Source organism: Aethalodelphis obliquidens, unplaced genomic scaffold, assembly GCF_003676395.1.
Source record: "Aethalodelphis obliquidens isolate GAN/ISIS:26980383/991018 unplaced genomic scaffold, ASM367639v1 scaffold48, whole genome shotgun sequence".
NCBI classification, from domain to species: domain Eukaryota; kingdom Metazoa; phylum Chordata; class Mammalia; order Artiodactyla; family Delphinidae; genus Aethalodelphis; species Aethalodelphis obliquidens.
Window position 1 is genome coordinate 16,051,566 of NW_020837992.1, and position 16,391 is coordinate 16,067,956.

General features: G+C 47.8%; 1 protein-coding gene across 3 annotated transcripts; it reads left to right on the forward strand.

Annotated features, from left to right (window-relative positions):
• Nucleotides 1-4,153: 4,153 nt before the first annotated feature.
• On the forward strand, nt 4,154-13,677 carry GLUL (glutamate-ammonia ligase). Of its 3 annotated transcripts, XM_027083087.1 has the most exons (8): nt 4,170-4,295; nt 5,321-5,434; nt 6,894-7,072; nt 8,375-8,536; nt 10,129-10,275; nt 10,687-10,814; nt 11,014-11,213; nt 11,788-13,677. In XM_027083087.1, the coding sequence occupies exons 2-8, from the start codon at nt 5,424-5,426 to the stop codon at nt 12,104-12,106; spliced, it is 1,146 nt and encodes a 381-aa protein (XP_026938888.1). In that variant the 5' UTR covers nt 4,170-4,295; nt 5,321-5,423; the 3' UTR covers nt 12,107-13,677. The 3 variants fall into 3 exon arrangements, with proteins under 3 accessions (XP_026938889.1, XP_026938888.1, XP_026938887.1); XM_027083088.1 differs by lacking the exon at nt 5,321-5,434 and having other exon boundaries at nt 4,154-4,295; XM_027083086.1 differs by lacking the exon at nt 4,170-4,295 and having other exon boundaries at nt 4,324-5,434.
• Nucleotides 13,678-16,391: the final 2,714 nt, after the last annotated feature.

Genomic DNA, 16,391 nt, shown 5'->3' on the forward strand with positions numbered 1-16,391 from the left:
CAGACAAAAAAAAAAAAAAAAAAAAAAAAGCTGAGACTTGAATTTCTAATTTCCTAACCTGAGCTTAAGAATATCAAACAATCAGAAAAGAGATAAAGAACAATTCCTCTGGGTTCAGTGTTAGATACCAAATTGACGTAAAACCTGGTCTTTCCTTCTTTAATTGTGTACTGTGAAATTTGAAGGCTTGGTCAATTGCAGCTTTTCCCCAAAATGTGCTTTAAGAGTAATGACATCAACTTCCAAGGCTGTTTCTTTTTCTTTTGTTTTATTTTTGTTTTGCTTTAAGATATACAATGGTCTATTCTTTTGGAAAGAACTGGCGTTGGTTTATTGAAAAAAAAAATTTATAATTCTGGGTTGGGTTTCCAGGGTGTTCCTCAAGCCTGAGTCTCAGCTATGTCTCTTTCGCCTAAGTTAAGGGTTTTGTTCAATGCCTACTGAAATCATTCAAATGTTGGAAAAACTCCATTTCCCAAACTACATGTTCTGGTTGAAGGTTTGAGTACGTTTGAGCCTTACCCCAAATCTTGTCTCCAATGAGTGCAAGGCAACCAACCACACAGGCCTTGGGAAGGCACGCTCAGATCACTAGATTAAGGGCTTACGACCTGCAGAGTGAGAATGGGTCCTTTAAAAGAGAGTGAAAGAAATTGAGAGAATTCACAGGTAAAGCCCAGCCAAGACAAGGCCTTTATTTCAAGCAGCAGAACAACACTGAAGAAATGCTTTTTTTCAGTCCCCAGTCATTTCTGCAGATTTGGAACCAAATTTTTACCTGTGATATTTCTCTCCCACTCCACCCACCCCTTGGACACAGCTGCTCTATTCTAAGAGAGAAAAACCTGACTTCAAAGCACACGTAACAGAATCCCCTGTGTGCTTTGATACTGGGTGTACCAGGAGACAGAAGAGTTCATCCGTTCAAATGCTCTAATGCTTTTTAGGGAGCGAGTGGAGAATGTGGGTGGGTAGCAATTTAGGGAAGAAGGAGAAAGAGAACAAAGGGCAGCAGACACAGCAAAGTCAAACAGGATCAAACAGTCCATTCTACTTCTAACTTCTCTAAAAGTACAGTCTGGGTTTCTGGGGACGAACCAGTTAGTTTAAGGACTTTCTTCTGCTTTTTCTTCCCTCATACTCTTTTAAGGTTCCCTGAACAATCATTGGGCTCATTTGGGCCCTAAATCGGTTGGGTTAAGTAAGTATGGTGCTGACTAAGGGGGACAAGGCCTCTTGTTCTGCCTGAAAAACTCAGTAGTCATGTATTACCTTCCTAACCCTCACAAAGTATGCCCCGTCACGTGAATGGATCAAAGCAAATCCATTTCCATTCTTGGAAAAGCAGCTCAAAGCACATGTGCTCTTGATGGTGCCGCTGTCATTTCTGTGTGGTCAACAAACATCGGTTATTGACCACTCACCCTGGACACTCCTGGGGGACACTAAGATGAATAAGCTGCTCAGGGAGGTTAAGACACCAGCAAGGGCGGCAGGCACCCACAGACTAGAAGCTTGAAGAACTGCACATGCTTCCTACTTTTCCATTTTCTATTCTGTGTGCCATCCCCGCCTCGGGTGCTGGTGGTGACGAGTACAGTAAAAAGCTCTGGTTCACTTCTGGCAGTTTGGCAACTGGAAATTAACATTTTCTAAAACAAGAACATGACTCTTCCCCTCCCTCACGCCCCCTCCTCAACAATTTAAACTCAAGACCTCACAGAAAGAAATGGAATGAAGACATCTCAGTTTGCTACCAGGTCTAAGCCCACTCTCATAAAACCAACGGTAGAGCATTACACGAAGTTAGGAAGTTGTACTTCACAGGTTGTGGTGGGGAAAGAAAGAATCCAATCCCATCAGATTATCTTGGCCTATAATAATTATTATTGCTTTTTTCTAAAAATTTACTATATGCATGTGCCATCACAATTAATCCTTACAATATACAAGGTAGACGTTATTCTTATTTTGGAGGCAAGGAATCTGAGGTTCTAGGGCTAAGTACCTACCCCAACACAAAGCTGGTAAGAAGTAAAGCCCAGATCTGAACCTGCGTTGCCTGAACTGAAGCCCAGCTTTTAACCATCATATCGAAGGATCACATAAAGGATGGAATCCCTTACACTTGCAAGGCGACTTACCTGGTCCACAATGTTACCTGTCTGAAACATACCAAAAGCCCCTGTTGGAGATGAATCTTGCATCTCTCATTTTAAATCACTACAGTGTTAGACACACTCTCACAGGGAAGGGATGTTGACCAAAGAAGCCAAGTTATGTGTGTGTGGTCACAGGCAACATTTCTTTTCCATATTTGTGGTACAAAAAATAACCAGAAGTGCAAACTTCTTCCCTTCCTCTTCCAAAGGCCCTGGAAACATGACTTCTTAGTCTTCAAACAGAAAACCTCGAAGTCTCAAATACTGGGGCTCTTGAAAGATGCAATAAAGACTAGACACCATCAGATGGATTCAGGCAATAAAAATAGTATGATCAAGTAATAGCACTGGTAGAAATGAAAACATTACATTCACGTGTGTGTTGTGTATGTGTTGTATACATATATATATATAGTTATTGTGTATCTGTTGACAAGCATCCACTTCAAGACTGTGTTCACATACACATACACGTTTTCTCAACTATCATAGTAAGGCTATAAGGAGAGAGGAGGAAGGGGTACTGATTCTCATTTTCCATATTACAAAAACGTGCAATAAATTACTTGACAAACAAAAACAGACAGAATTCGTTTCAGGAATTCTAAATTTTTGACATACCCTGAGCTTCGAAGAGGAGATGCCAAGACTTCACCTTCCTTTCAGCTGTCCTCGGGAAACAGTTTGCACACAGAATTTCAAATCTGATGGGCGACTCTTAAGGTCCTTTCTTGAACCGCTTTACTGAACAGAATTTCAAATCTGATGGGTGACTCTTAAGGTCCTTTCTTGAACCACTCTATTTATTTTATTTTTTTAATTAATTAATTTTATTTTATTTATTTTCGGCTGCGTTGGGTCTTTGCTGCTGCGCACGGGCTTTCTCTAGTTGCAGCGAGCGGGTGCTACTCTTTGTTGCGGTGCGCGGGCTTCTCATTGCAGTGGCTTCTCTTATTGCAGAGCACGGGCTCTAGGCGTGTGGTGTTCAGTAGTTGTGGCTCACGGGCTCAGTAGTTGTGGCTCGTGGGCTGTAGGGTGCGGGCTCAGTAGTTGTGGCTCACGGGCTCTGGAGCGCAGGCTCAGTAGTTGTGGCGCATGGGCTTAGTTGCTCCGCGGCATGTGGTATCTTCCCGGACCAGGGCTCGAACCTGTGTCCCCTGCATTGGTAGGCGGATTCTTAACCACTGCACCACCAGGGAAGTTCCGCTTTATTTATAGATGAGGGAACTTGGGCCCAGAGGCTGCGAGAATTGCCTCAGGTGTGGCAGAGGCAGAATCAGGTCTCCCGACTTGTGTCTCCGCCCGCCAGGATCCCTTCTATGGAATGAGACAAAACACAGCACTTTCACTACCAATGTGAGATCCTAGACTTCTGTTCACATCCCCAAACCCGCCGAGAGACCTGCGGCAGCCCCGTCTGCGCCGCCCCCTCCGACGCCTGGCCACGGCTGCGGCGAGCCCAGGGCTTCCCCCACCCCGCGAGCTCCCTCACAAACTTGACCCGAGGGCCGGGAAAGGGGGCCGGGGGTTCTCTAACAACAAAAGGCAAAAGTGGGTGCCCGTGGGTCAGAATTTCCTCTGGGAGCTCTGGGGCGTGCAGTGTGACCTAGTGAAAGAGAGAACTCTCCCGCAAAATATCCGACCTGAATGCAATACTTGGCTGCGGGGCCGGCCCCAGGCCGGGCGGGCGGGGGCGCCGCGTCGCTGCGCGGCAGCCCGGGCCGGCGGGGTCCTTCCCGGCAGGCACTGGGCCCTCCGCCGCCGCCGCCGCCGCCGCCCCGCCCTTCCTCGCTCCCCTCCCCCACACCCCCTTCCCCCACCGCCCTTTCCCTTTCTTTCTTTCCCGGGCCGGCTCGCCCCCACCCCGGCGGCGCCCGCTCGGCGGCTCGCCCAATGGCCGAGTTGCCGGGACGCGCATCAGCTGATCCGCCCGGGCTCCGGGCCTCTGGGAGCCAATCAGGACGCCGGGGGCGGCCCCGGCTGCAGATAAAGCGTGCGGGGCCGCAGACGGCCTTGCAGAGCCGAGAATGGGAGAAGAGCCGGCTGTGTAAGCAGTTCTTCCGGCCTCCTCGCCTCTCCTCTCCGCACCTCGCTCTCGCGGCCTGCCCACCCTGCCGCCTGCTCGCCGCCCAGGTAAGCGCCTGGCCGGCCCGGGGGGCTCGGAAGTGTCGCGAGCCGCCGCGCTCTGACCGATCGGCTGAGCTCGGTTCGGCCCCTTCCCACCTCCAGCCTCTACTCTGCGCCCCGGCCTGCGGGCCCTCCCGCTTGCTTCCGCCGCCCGTGCCTCCCGGAGGGTCTGGGTCGGCGATGGCGGGGCGCGCGAGTCGCCAGGGCTTCGAGAAGGGCGGGGAGTTGTTTTGATCTTCCTTCAGCTGCATGCAGCCCCAAGCGCCGCCCCTGGATGTCGCTCGGCAGGGCGAGCTGTGGAGGCACTGCCCGGGCCCGGCGCCCCCGGCTCGGCCATGTGGTGTGCGTGGTGGATGGAGTGGTCCCCTGCTGGAGCCTCGCTCTCTTCCTCCGCGGAGGCGGGCCCTGGGGCGGTCGTCGCGGTTAGCCGCCTGCGCGGAGGCGAGGGGCAGTGAGCGTCTGTGTTGCGGCCCGCTCCCGCCGCGGGCTCCCGGGGGCCTACCCCTGTGACTGAACAATGGGGAGCCCGGGATGCGGCATGGCCGGCGGGCGCGGCGGGTGGAGAGGACTGGCCGGCCGGACAGGGGCAGCAGCGGCACGCTGTCCCTCTGGCGGATGTCCCCATCCCCCGCCCCTCCTAGCCCTGTTCTTGGAGAGGGATGGCCCCCCTCGGCTAGGCCCTGAGATCCAGACGGGGGCCCAAGGGGCGGGGCGCCGACTTTCGGGACCTTTCTGTGGGAAAGGGCTGCTCTCAAAGTGGATTATCCCAACCACCCCGGGGGCGGGAAGCGGGGATCCTCCCCTGACCGCAAATCCGTGAAGAAGACCATGAACGAAGGTGACGACCTGGAGTCTCGGTCCTCGGGGTCCCCCTCCAACTGCTTCGGCTTCGTCGCCTACTCAGTGAACGCCAGAGAGAAACTGCGAGTCAAGATCGAGACGTTGACCTACCAGCCTTCGCATTCCAGCTCGTCCCGGTCCGATCCCTACCGCTCTCCAACTCCCTCTCCCTCTCCGTCTCCCTCGCCCAGAAACCTCCGGTGCCTGGACCAGCGAGAGCCGGAGACCCACGAGAGGCGCGAACGCCACTCGGAAAGGAGAAAGGCTAAGGAGGGCATCGATACCGTTGACCTTATGTGGCTGGGGTGAGTGAGGAGCAGGGATGAGGACCCCGGCTCCCACTGCAGCTGCAGAAACAGCTAAAAACTGCAGAATCCCATCCCTCCCAGCACCCACCACGTAATCTTGGCACCTCGGCGGCACCAGTTGATATAGTAGACTAGGCTGTTGGCATTGCAACTCGTCACCAAAAAGAGCAGGATCCGAGGCTTAAAGGGAGACAGAGTGGTTTGAAATTGGAGGTGTAACAGGTTGGGGACGAAAGCCAGAGACCGGGTTATAGCTTTTAGTGGGAGCTGAAAGGGTCAGGGATTGCTCCCTCTGGCTTTTAAAGGCAGGATGGGCGTCGGGGGTGGGATTTGACTGACCAAGTCTTCTACAGGAGTAGGCAAAGGTAGTGGTTGTCTGCTAACACTGCTTGACAGACAGCTTCTCCGCTTTCGGGGTGGGGGTGGGGGGAGAAGGGTGAGGCTGTTGGAGGGAGAAGCAGTTATGTTTTCAGCTGGGCAAACATGGACGGTTGCCCATAGAAACTTTGCCACTGTACTTCAGAAAGTTACCCAAGTCATTGGAGGAGAACAGTGTGTTCCCTTTCCAGCCACCCTGGGCTGTCGACAGCAGAGGGAGGGGTGGAACGTTTCCTCTTAATGTTGAGGTTTGGTTTTGTGGCTTCAGTGTCTCTTCTTTCAGGGGTTTTGCGGTGGAGCCTCGCAGTTTTTAGCATGCCTCAGCTTTTGAAACCCCAGAGCTTTTTGATTTAGAAGTGGGAATTTCTTAATTACTTGAAAAGCTCTCTGGTGGAATCTGGTCAAACTTAAATCTCCTGTCTGAAGTGAGAACTTTGCCTCAGACTGATGCAAATTATGCCATCGTGTATCTTAGAATCCAACTCGGATTGGCTATTTTTACATCTTGGTAATTGTAATAACTGCTGTTCTTCTAGGAAGCCACCAGTCTCTTAAATCTTCTAGCTAGCCCCCTTGTTTCATCCTACCAACTAAATGGGGGGGGGGTGTTTATTTTTTGGAAGGGTGGAGGAATCTTCAAAAGCACTCTTTACTGAGATATCCTCTGGGGTGTAAGGAAAAGGGAAGACTTAACCCAGAGATCATAGCAGCCAAGCCTTTCTGTGGCTGGATTTTACTTGGAGACGATGTCTGTTCGGCAGACTTTCTGTTTCAGAACTTTTGTATATTCATTGTGTTTTGGGGTTTTTTTCTCCCTCTAGTATCTTAGTGTGAAAAATGAAACAATTCCTCTACCTCTGATAAACTGCAAAAAGTAGAGCTTAGTGCTCACAAGTTTAGATTCTGGCTTGAGGAAGCTTATAAGGAGACTTTTGTCTAGTATAAAAGTTTAATCTCCCTGAAAGCAAGTTAGATAGGGAGGGGCCACCACTCCCGCTGCTTCTCGATTTAGTTGTCCTTATTGCGTCAGAGGATCTGTTTGGAGTTGGTGTTCTTATTTTATTTTGTCTCTCTCCAGAACACCTTCCACCATGGCCACCTCGGCGAGCTCCCACTTGAACAAAGGCATCAAGCAGGTGTACATGTCCCTGCCTCAGGGTGAGAAAGTCCAAGCTATGTATATCTGGATTGATGGTACTGGAGAAGGACTGCGCTGCAAGACCCGGACCCTGGACTGTGAGCCCAAGTGTATAGAAGGTGAGAGACTGAGCTGGCTGGGAGCAGCGTGAGGGTGGGCGGCAGCCTGAGACCAAGCCACTAGATTTGGCCTCTGTTTGTGATGCTTTTCGAAGGCGGGACTTTTCAGACTTCATTCAACCAACATTAAGCTCCTACACTGCCTCCGAGCATAACAGCAATGGACCCCTTCATTTAAATGAAATCTTGCGTGTAAGCCAGTATATTGAAGGAAAAGAGACAAAGTCTGGGGGCAAGAGGGGTTGGAAACTTTGTTTACTTGGGCAGTCCTACTTAATTGGCCCTAAGGTACCGCCAGGAACCCAGTTTGAAAACCACCGCTGTAACCTGACTGTGCCATCTACTTTACAAACTCTTTGAATGCTGTTTCAGACTCATGTGTCACTGAGGTTCTACATGCAAAACAAACACCCTAAAGTGGTCTCTAGGACCAGCCATCATTAGTTTTTAGTTGATGCCACTTCTGGAAATTCTTAAACTGGCTGATTGCTTATCCTACAGGAGCTATTATATGAGTTGTGACAACTTCATTCTTTTGGTCTAGAACAAACCATAGCCACTCTCCTTCTGGAAAGGGACCGTGGTCCATCATCTTTTACCTGCTTTTAGGTTAGGTTACTCTTCTGATAATGTTCACATTTGAGCAAATGAATGAATGACTATAATATAAAGCATATACTGTGCACCTGCTATGTGGCAGGTGTTGGATAGGCCCTGGGAATACAAGATGAGAGTCTGGTCTCTGCCTTGGGAGAACTCATAGTCACCTGGAGTGATGAAGGAACTGGCCTTTAAAACATAGTGTGGATACGTGACATGGGAGCACCATTGAATAAGTCATCCGGCTAGTGTCTGTTTCCTCATCTGTTAAAATAAGGACACCACTTGAACTAGGACAGTCCGTCACACAGCGGGGGGAGGAATTAGAGAAAGAAGCAACACAGTTGGCTCTCAGAGAATCTTTATTTCTCCTATTTCAATACTTTAAATGAGGACTGACTGACTGACTGGTGATATCCAGTTTGTCTCCTTGGTGTCCAGTAGACTTATTTACAGAGGAAACGTCATTCTTAGGTTGTTCTTGTGACTGTTACTTCTTTTAGGAAAGTGATGCAGTGGTCTTACTTGGAACTCAGATAGGAAGGACTGTAGGGCTACCTGCAAACATCAGGGTTTGTGTGTTAATAGTGGCAGTCATGCATGCCTCACTGGCTTTCTGGACAAGAGAGTACAGATCTTTTGAAGATCTGAAAAGTTCCTGTGCATTTTAACTATAATTTTCCCCTCTCTTTTTTACCCCAGAGTTGCCGGAGTGGAATTTTGATGGCTCTAGTACTTTTCAATCCGAAGGCTCCAACAGTGACATGTATCTCGTCCCTGCTGCCATGTTTCGGGACCCTTTCCGCAAGGACCCCAACAAGCTGGTGTTCTGTGAAGTCTTCAAGTACAACCGAAAGCCTGCAGGTGTGTATAGGATAGGTATGGATACCCCACCCCAGTCCATGAATTGTAAAGGTGGGCGGGAGAGGATATTCCAAAATCGGTATTGGAAAGACGAGCTTACCTCAGAACTGTCTTAGAAGTCTGAAGGATTGGACATGGACCTCTCCATCCTGAACTTCCTTGTTCAGAGAGGTTGTATGGTCCATCCTCCCATTGTTGGTTCCATAAAACGACATTGGATTCTTCTAAATCTGCTGGGGGAGTGCCGCATGTCACAGTCCTCCTGCCTGTAGATTTTAAGAACATGGATTCTGAAGTTAGAATGTTGGGTTTGAGTTCTAGATCTGCCACTTACTTGGTATGAACTTGGGCAAGTTACTTTTCTCCTATACTTTTCACTTCCCCGATTTTAAAATGGGGAAAATAATGAAATCCGTCTCATAAAGTTGTTTAGAGGATTAATTGAGTTAATATGTGCAAATGATTGAGAAGAATTGTATGTTATTGGTTGCCTTTTCATTCCAGAGAGCTTGTCTTCTTTCTCTGTCCACTGACTAAAATGAGAGCATCTTGGTTCACTGATAACATATGTTTGCCTTGAGGTTTGCTGTAACTGCACCTTTGGTTTTTGTCTGGCATACCCATTGCTCCCAGTTCTCCACCATTCACCTTTTTAAGCTCAGCTGGAGTCTCACGTCCATGAAGTCTCTTGCTACACTCAGCCAGTGAGACTTTTTGGCAAGTCACTTAGTGACTCTGGACCTTACTTGTCTTTGTTTTGAGAGGCATTATCAAATTGTGGTAAAGGGCCTGAGCTCTGAAGTCGACAAGCAGGGTTTCCTGACCTTGCTGCTTGTGCTGTACCCTGGGCAGGCTACCTACCATCTCTGAGCCTCATTTTCTCATTTGTGAAAATGGAGACTTGTAATACCCACCTCAGGGCTGTTAGGAAAACGAAGTTGGGGGTTTTCTTTGATGTAACGTAGAGATCTTAAAATGGTTCCTGGGACATAGTGAAACAGCCATAATGAGTCTATAAAGTTCCGGTCTGGGTTAGAAATTGTTCCCAGTTGAGCTCGTCACATTTTATTTTATTTTTATTTTTTTGTACTAACCAGTACTATAGAACTTAGCACTTTATCTGCTCACCTGGAATGTAAAGCTCTTAATAGGCAAATGATTCTCTCAATAAAAATTGTAGATTTGGCTCTAAATGCTTGAGAAACTAGGAATAAGTCTGACAGCTAGAAGCAGTTCTTTTGTGAATAGAGGGTTTACGTGCCTGACATTTGGTATTTGGGAAGGAGCCAGCTTGCAGATAAGGTGAAAACTTGCTCTGTTCTGGATCCACTCCCATGTGACTCTGTTGTAACCCAGTTTAGTTATAAATAAAGCCTTTTGAGAGTCTCCCTGCAGATATATAATCATAGCTTCTCTTATCGTCCCCTTTTACACCGACCGACGGGGGCACAGAAAGGTTAACACTGGGTCAATTCAGCTTATAATCAACATCTCAAGTACCTGGAGTCCAAGGAGTATTTCCCATCAATGCAGGGATTCAGTACATTTGTCCATATGTCTCTAATAGTGTGTTGACTCTTTCTTTTTCCTAGAGACCAATTTAAGGCACACCTGTAAACGGATAATGGACATGGTGAGCAACCAGCGCCCCTGGTTTGGAATGGAGCAGGAATATACTCTCATGGGCACAGATGGGCATCCCTTTGGCTGGCCTTCCAACGGCTTCCCTGGGCCCCAAGGTAAGTCCCCTTGGTGAGGGGTGAATCTTGCTCCTTCCCAAGTGCTTAATTAGCAAGGAAAGTCTCTCTCTCCAGAGATGGGATTGAATCCTTGTGGATCAAAAAGCTAAGGGAGTATCCCTGAGTTTGGCTGAAATAATACCGTAAAGAGAGAGAGCCCTTGTGCTACCCAAATCCGGACGTGGATGTTGAGACATTAACATTGCGGGAAAACCTTTGGCCCTACTGAGAATGTGGCCAGGAGGGCCCCCTGCACTCCACTCCTGCACCTCCAGGTGAAGGCAGGGATGGTGATTCCAGAGAGCAAGTGTTGAGAGCTTTCTGACTTCTGACTTTGGGCCGTGCATCTCACATAGATAGGAATTTTCTTGATGTCCTGCCTCTTGACCTTCCATCTTGACGCCTCTGCAGGTCCCTACTACTGTGGTGTGGGAGCAGACAAAGCCTATGGCAGGGATATCGTGGAGGCTCACTACCGGGCCTGCTTGTATGCCGGCATCAAGATCGGGGGCACAAATGCCGAGGTCATGCCTGCCCAGGTAAATGGCTCAAGTCCGTCACCTTCCCCACCTAGAGGCGAGTGGAGACTTTTGCTAGCAAGGGCTGCTATGGGGCCCCGCTCCTTAACCCAAAGTCCTCAAGGTGGCTTGGAGTAGGGGTGAGAAGGGTGCACGTGTCAGAGCTTCCGGGTTGGGGTGAGCAGTGGGTTTTAAAGGCCAGTCTTCTCGTTCTCTCTAGTGGGAATTCCAGATAGGGCCCTGTGAAGGAATCGACATGGGAGATCATCTCTGGGTGGCCCGCTTCATCTTGCATCGTGTGTGTGAAGACTTCGGAGTGATTGCCACCTTTGATCCTAAGCCCATTCCTGGGAACTGGAATGGTGCCGGCTGCCACACCAACTTCAGCACCAAGGCCATGCGAGAGGAGAATGGTCTGAAGTGAGTGCCGCCTCCTGCTGGGGCTGTTTCACTCTCTTTGCAAGAATGCTTGCCAAGGGTTTGATGTATCGGGAATGAGTCAGCCGCCTTCTCAGTTCGTACCTTGGCCCTTGGCTTCAAAAATTGTCTTCTGATCCTGTCATTTTGTTTCTATTTGAAAAGTACCCCAAAAATACTCTAGGAGTAGGATTCAAGGATGGTGATAGGGGAAAGTTGACACAGATGAATGCATTTGAAAGTCTTTAGTAAGAACTAAATTAGTAACCGTACAGGCTTATGAATGAATTCAATGCCTGGGTGGGAGAAAGTCCTTGATTGGGATCTTTTCATTCAACAAATGCCATCTACTGCATGTCTAGCACTCTTCCGAGCACTAAGAGACACAGCTTACAAGGCAAAGTGCTGCCCTTGTGGAGAATTTGTTCTCCTGGGGCCGTGTTTTGGTGAAGTAGACCCTGGACAACAGTCTTGGTAGATGAGTCACTCCATTCTTGGATCCACACCTGCTCCTCTGCCCTTGAAGGGCGGGTTTCCTGGTGGTAGGTTGGACGCTCATCTTAACTGTCTCCTCCAGGTACATTGAGGAGGCCATCGAGAAACTAAGCAAGCGACACCAGTACCACATCCGAGCCTACGATCCCAAGGGGGGCCTGGACAACGCCCGGCGCCTAACTGGATTCCACGAAACCTCCAACATCAACGACTTCTCTGCCGGTGTGGCCAACCGTGGCGCTAGCATCCGCATTCCCCGGACTGTCGGCCAGGAGAAGAAGGGTTACTTTGAAGACCGTCGCCCCTCTGCCAACTGTGACCCCTTTGCGGTGACAGAAGCCCTCATCCGCACGTGTCTTCTCAACGAAACTGGCGACGAGCCCTTCCAGTACAAAAACTAAGTGGACTAGACTTGCAGCCGTCAAAACCCCTCCTAATCCTACATCCTGCTGCCACTCTCGCCCCTCTCACCTGTTATAATAGCTGTTAACTCAAAGGGCAGGATGTCAACGTCTTTTTTTATTCCTCACTCTTGCTTTCTTTGGCCAGGATAGAGGGGTCAAGTTCTTAATCTCTTCACACCCACCTACCCCCCCACCATTTTTTTTCCTATCACTGAAGCTTTCTAGTGCGTTAGTCGGGGTGGGGTTGGGGAAACATAACCACTGCTTCCATTTAATCAGGTGTGTTTGTCCAATAGGCATAGCTATCCGGACAGAGAGCATAGTATTTGTGAAGGGAGGGGGAGGACTTTCTCTGCATGGTAGCTGAGTGGGGGGCAGGGGGCTTGATTCTGTGGTAAGGTTAGGATTTCCCTTTCTTGGTGAGAAATTCCATTACTTATAAGGTTAGAACCAACTTTCTATTAAAAGTGAGAATTAGGGGAGAAGGAGTGGTGGGAAATCAGGTAGGAAAATGCCCTAGATCTCCTAGTGTGGTGCTTCCCTTGCCTGGGGCTGAATGCCCTGACAAGCTCAGCATAAATGGATGGATAGCCCTACCTTAAAAGAAAGAGTTCCATGTTGTTTGGTCCTCCATTTATAACACAAAGCAGAGTAGTATTTTTATATTTAAATGTAAAAACAAAAAAATTATATATACGGGTGTGCAGATAAATGTGTGTTTTCTCCTTAGCAAGTAAAAACCATTCTGGTCACGGGGAGCCAAATTTGAGTTGAGTAGTCTGGTCTCCTTTTGCGGGGGGGAGGGGGGTGCTTGACAAGTTGGCTACTGGGCTCTCATCCCCTCACTACCACTTCAGGGCTTCTCTGCCCTGCTCACCCTTCTGGGGAGGCTGGCACGGGTTGGCTGTGTCAGCCCGCGGGAGCAGCAGCAGTCACCTGAGCCCTGGGGCTTTGGTTCAAAAGACACACACGTACTTGTACACACAGGGGTTTGGAAATATGAGTTGGCTGGTCAACTTGAGCATGTTACTGACAAGGGGGGTTGGGGGTTATTTTCTGGTGGGACTAGCATGTCACTAAAGCAGGCCTTTTGATATATTAAAAAAAAATTTTTTTTAAAGCAAAACAAGTTTAGATTTTAATCGTATTTGTAGGGTTTCTAAGCCTTTGTTTTACAGAATTGCTTGTTTGCTTCAGCTGTCTCCTTCCCATGTCTGCCGTTGGAGGAGATGAGGACAGGTCTGGAGTCAAAATACTTGTAATTTTGTGTCCTGGTGTCTATTCTCTGAGTGTGAAATATTCCCTTCCTTTGTTTAGATTCCTGAGGAGTTTTTTTTTTTTTTTCTTTTATAATAAAAACAAACCCCACCTTTGTCCCTACGTCTCCCCTACTGTTTCTGGCTGTTTCTGTGTTGGCTGCAGCAGGCAGGCTATGGTTTTTTCTTACCATGACAACTTCTAATTGCCATGTACATACAGTATGTTCAGAGTTAGATAACTACTCATTGTAAACAAACTGTGTTAACTGCCCAGAGCAGCTCTTATAAATCAACCTAACATTTATAAGACCTCTTCTGACTTGATTCTTTGTTATTCTTTTAAATCGCTATGTGCCTCTTCATTCCCTTTTACTACCAAAAAGGGAGTTTTTTAAAAGAGGCAAAGTAAGTTCAGGTTTACCTGTTCTTGGAATAAAAAAAAAAATCTTTCCTGAGTCTTGTTGCCAACCAGATCTTTCCCATGCTTTGGGAATTTGGATATGTGGGTTAAGGCATATCCTAGCCTTAGAATTTTGCAGTAGGGTACAAACACCAGCCGTCCCCTGCCTGTGCTCCAGAGCTTGCCTTTGACCTATCATGCTATCACATTGTTTTGAATACCCCTCTGCCTTAATTTTATAGCAACCTGAAGTGTTTAGTGTGCTTTCAACTGGTCTCACTATCCCTACTGGTCTCCATTTCATCCTGTGCCCAGCTGCCAGTGATTCATCTAAATAGCAAATATTGACCACGTTGCTATGCTGGTTAAAGCCTTTTTTTTTTTTTTTTTTTTTTTTTGCGGTACGCAGGCCTCTCACTGCCGTGGCCTCTCCCGTTGCGGAGCGCAGGCTCAGCGGCCATGGCTCACGGGCCCAGCCACTCCGGGGCACGAACCCGTGTCCCCTGCATCGGCAGGCAGACTCTCAACCACTGTGCCACCAGGAAAGCCCTGGTTAAAGCCTTTTGAGGTTACCTGTGCTGAGGGCAAGCCAGCCCCAGACATGCCTTGGATACGCTTTTCCTTGCACCAGACCAGTGAGCTGCTTGTGATACCCTCAAAAGCACTATGTTGACACCTCAGTGCCTTTGCTCCCTGTCCCTTTACCTGGAAATTCTTCCACCTCGTCCTGGCTTCTTCCTACCCTAGTTTCATTTCCACATCAGGCTGGGTAGGAGCTCCCTCCTGCTCTCCGGTGCTGTGCACATACCTCTAGCAAAAGCACTTATTCATCCTTTGTCCTTGTAAGGTACCAGGTATTGTGGGCAATCGTAATTATCTTTTTAAAAAGTAGTGTCCTCTATCAGTTTGGAGGTAGCTGGTGCCTGTTACAGCAAATTTATTATAGAGATGAGTTTTCTTTGGGCAAGTGCTTATTGCTCTAGTCTTAGGTGATCCTAGATATCTGCATTTTTTTTTTCTAAGTTATATCCCATTTTCAAAGTAGGATGATCTTACCTGTTGGTTTGCTGGGAGTGGTCCCAGTTTGCACCATGTTTTGGCATGATTTAAGAGTGCCCTCTTGCTCTCGGTGTTTTCCAGGTTTTGCTGATAAATTATTTATTTCAACTGAAGCTCTATTTCCCTCTCTCCAGCCGAAGTTGGCTTCCCTTCCCTGGGTCACCAGCACAGTTCTTGGTGAGGGGGTATTCTGCACAGCGCAAGCACTACATTAAGGAAATAACCTGAGCACTTTGCTTGTGTGCTCATTGTAAGCAATTCTCTGACAGATTACGTAGAAAGGAATTCTCAATGTGATCAGGATTTAGGTGGAAACAACTAGTATATTTCCTTCTCCAACCTCTTACATAGAGTTAGCTTTGACCTACAGGTCACAGTGCAATCCCCTTGTATTTCTAAGGTGTTCTTTATAGCTCATTTAGCAGACACTAGGTTACGTGATAACTTTATCAGTGATAGATTAAACAGAATGACGGCCAAGCCTTCAGCCTTAAAGAGACAGGCCAGTATTCACAAAAGGAGTTTCTCCATTTTGAACACGAGTTCCCTTAATTCCATCCTGCCAGTTATTGGATAAGAGCTAAATGACAACACAAGCTAGAAGAAGAACATCAAGGAGCTAATAAAGGATTCCAAGGAGTTCCTTGGATGGTTATTACTGGGATCATTTAACAAGCCAGATCTGCGCTGCTGGGTAGAATTTTACCCTAGTGGATAAAAGAACTTCCTAAACAAATACTTGGTGCTGGGGCTCCAAATATCTCACCAAAGCCTGCATTTAGGTAATTCCAGCTACTCCTTGGCCCTTACACCAATAAAAGTACAAAGTTTGAAAAGTAACTTGCTATCGCAAAGAAAGCCCTTCACTCACTAGACTTTTTGATTGTAAACTTCATAAAGGCAGGGATCCTGTTTTTCTTTCTCAGGGCTGTATCCCGACCTGTCATGGTGCCTGCAGGGCTTGTTTCATGAATTATTTTTAAGTACCAGTTTTGCAAGCTTTAAGCCCACAATTCTATTGGGTGGTGTTAAACCCATGAGGTCTTGGTGGTTTGGCTGTGTTTTAACTCTGGTCATGGCACTAAGGTGAAGTTCTGTTTTACTGAATTTTTAATGACTGCTGGCGTGGTTGATTCTGGCTGGAGTCAGGCTGCCAAGAGCCTCATGTTGCTTTATGAGTAGTGGCAAGTTACCGTGTCATTCCAAAGGCTTCAGGTAGATTGCTACTGTAACCAATTTGACTTGATTAGAGCCCTATCATTTTATAGGCTTTAGCTCAATCACCACCTACTCATTAAAAAAAAAGGTCAACCTGATTTTATAATATGCAGATATATGCACATATATAAAATATAGACACATACCATATTGGGACATATGCATATATGTACACATTAGAACACAATCTAGGTACCTTACATGAACCTTCTGCAAAAGCTATAGCACCTTATAAAGGAGACAGGAACTTAAGAATATCTCTTCCAGAAGCAGTACATATTCAAGCAGATTCACTGGTCTGAAAAGCTGTCACTAGGAGTGGGGGGGCAGGACATAGATGCTATAA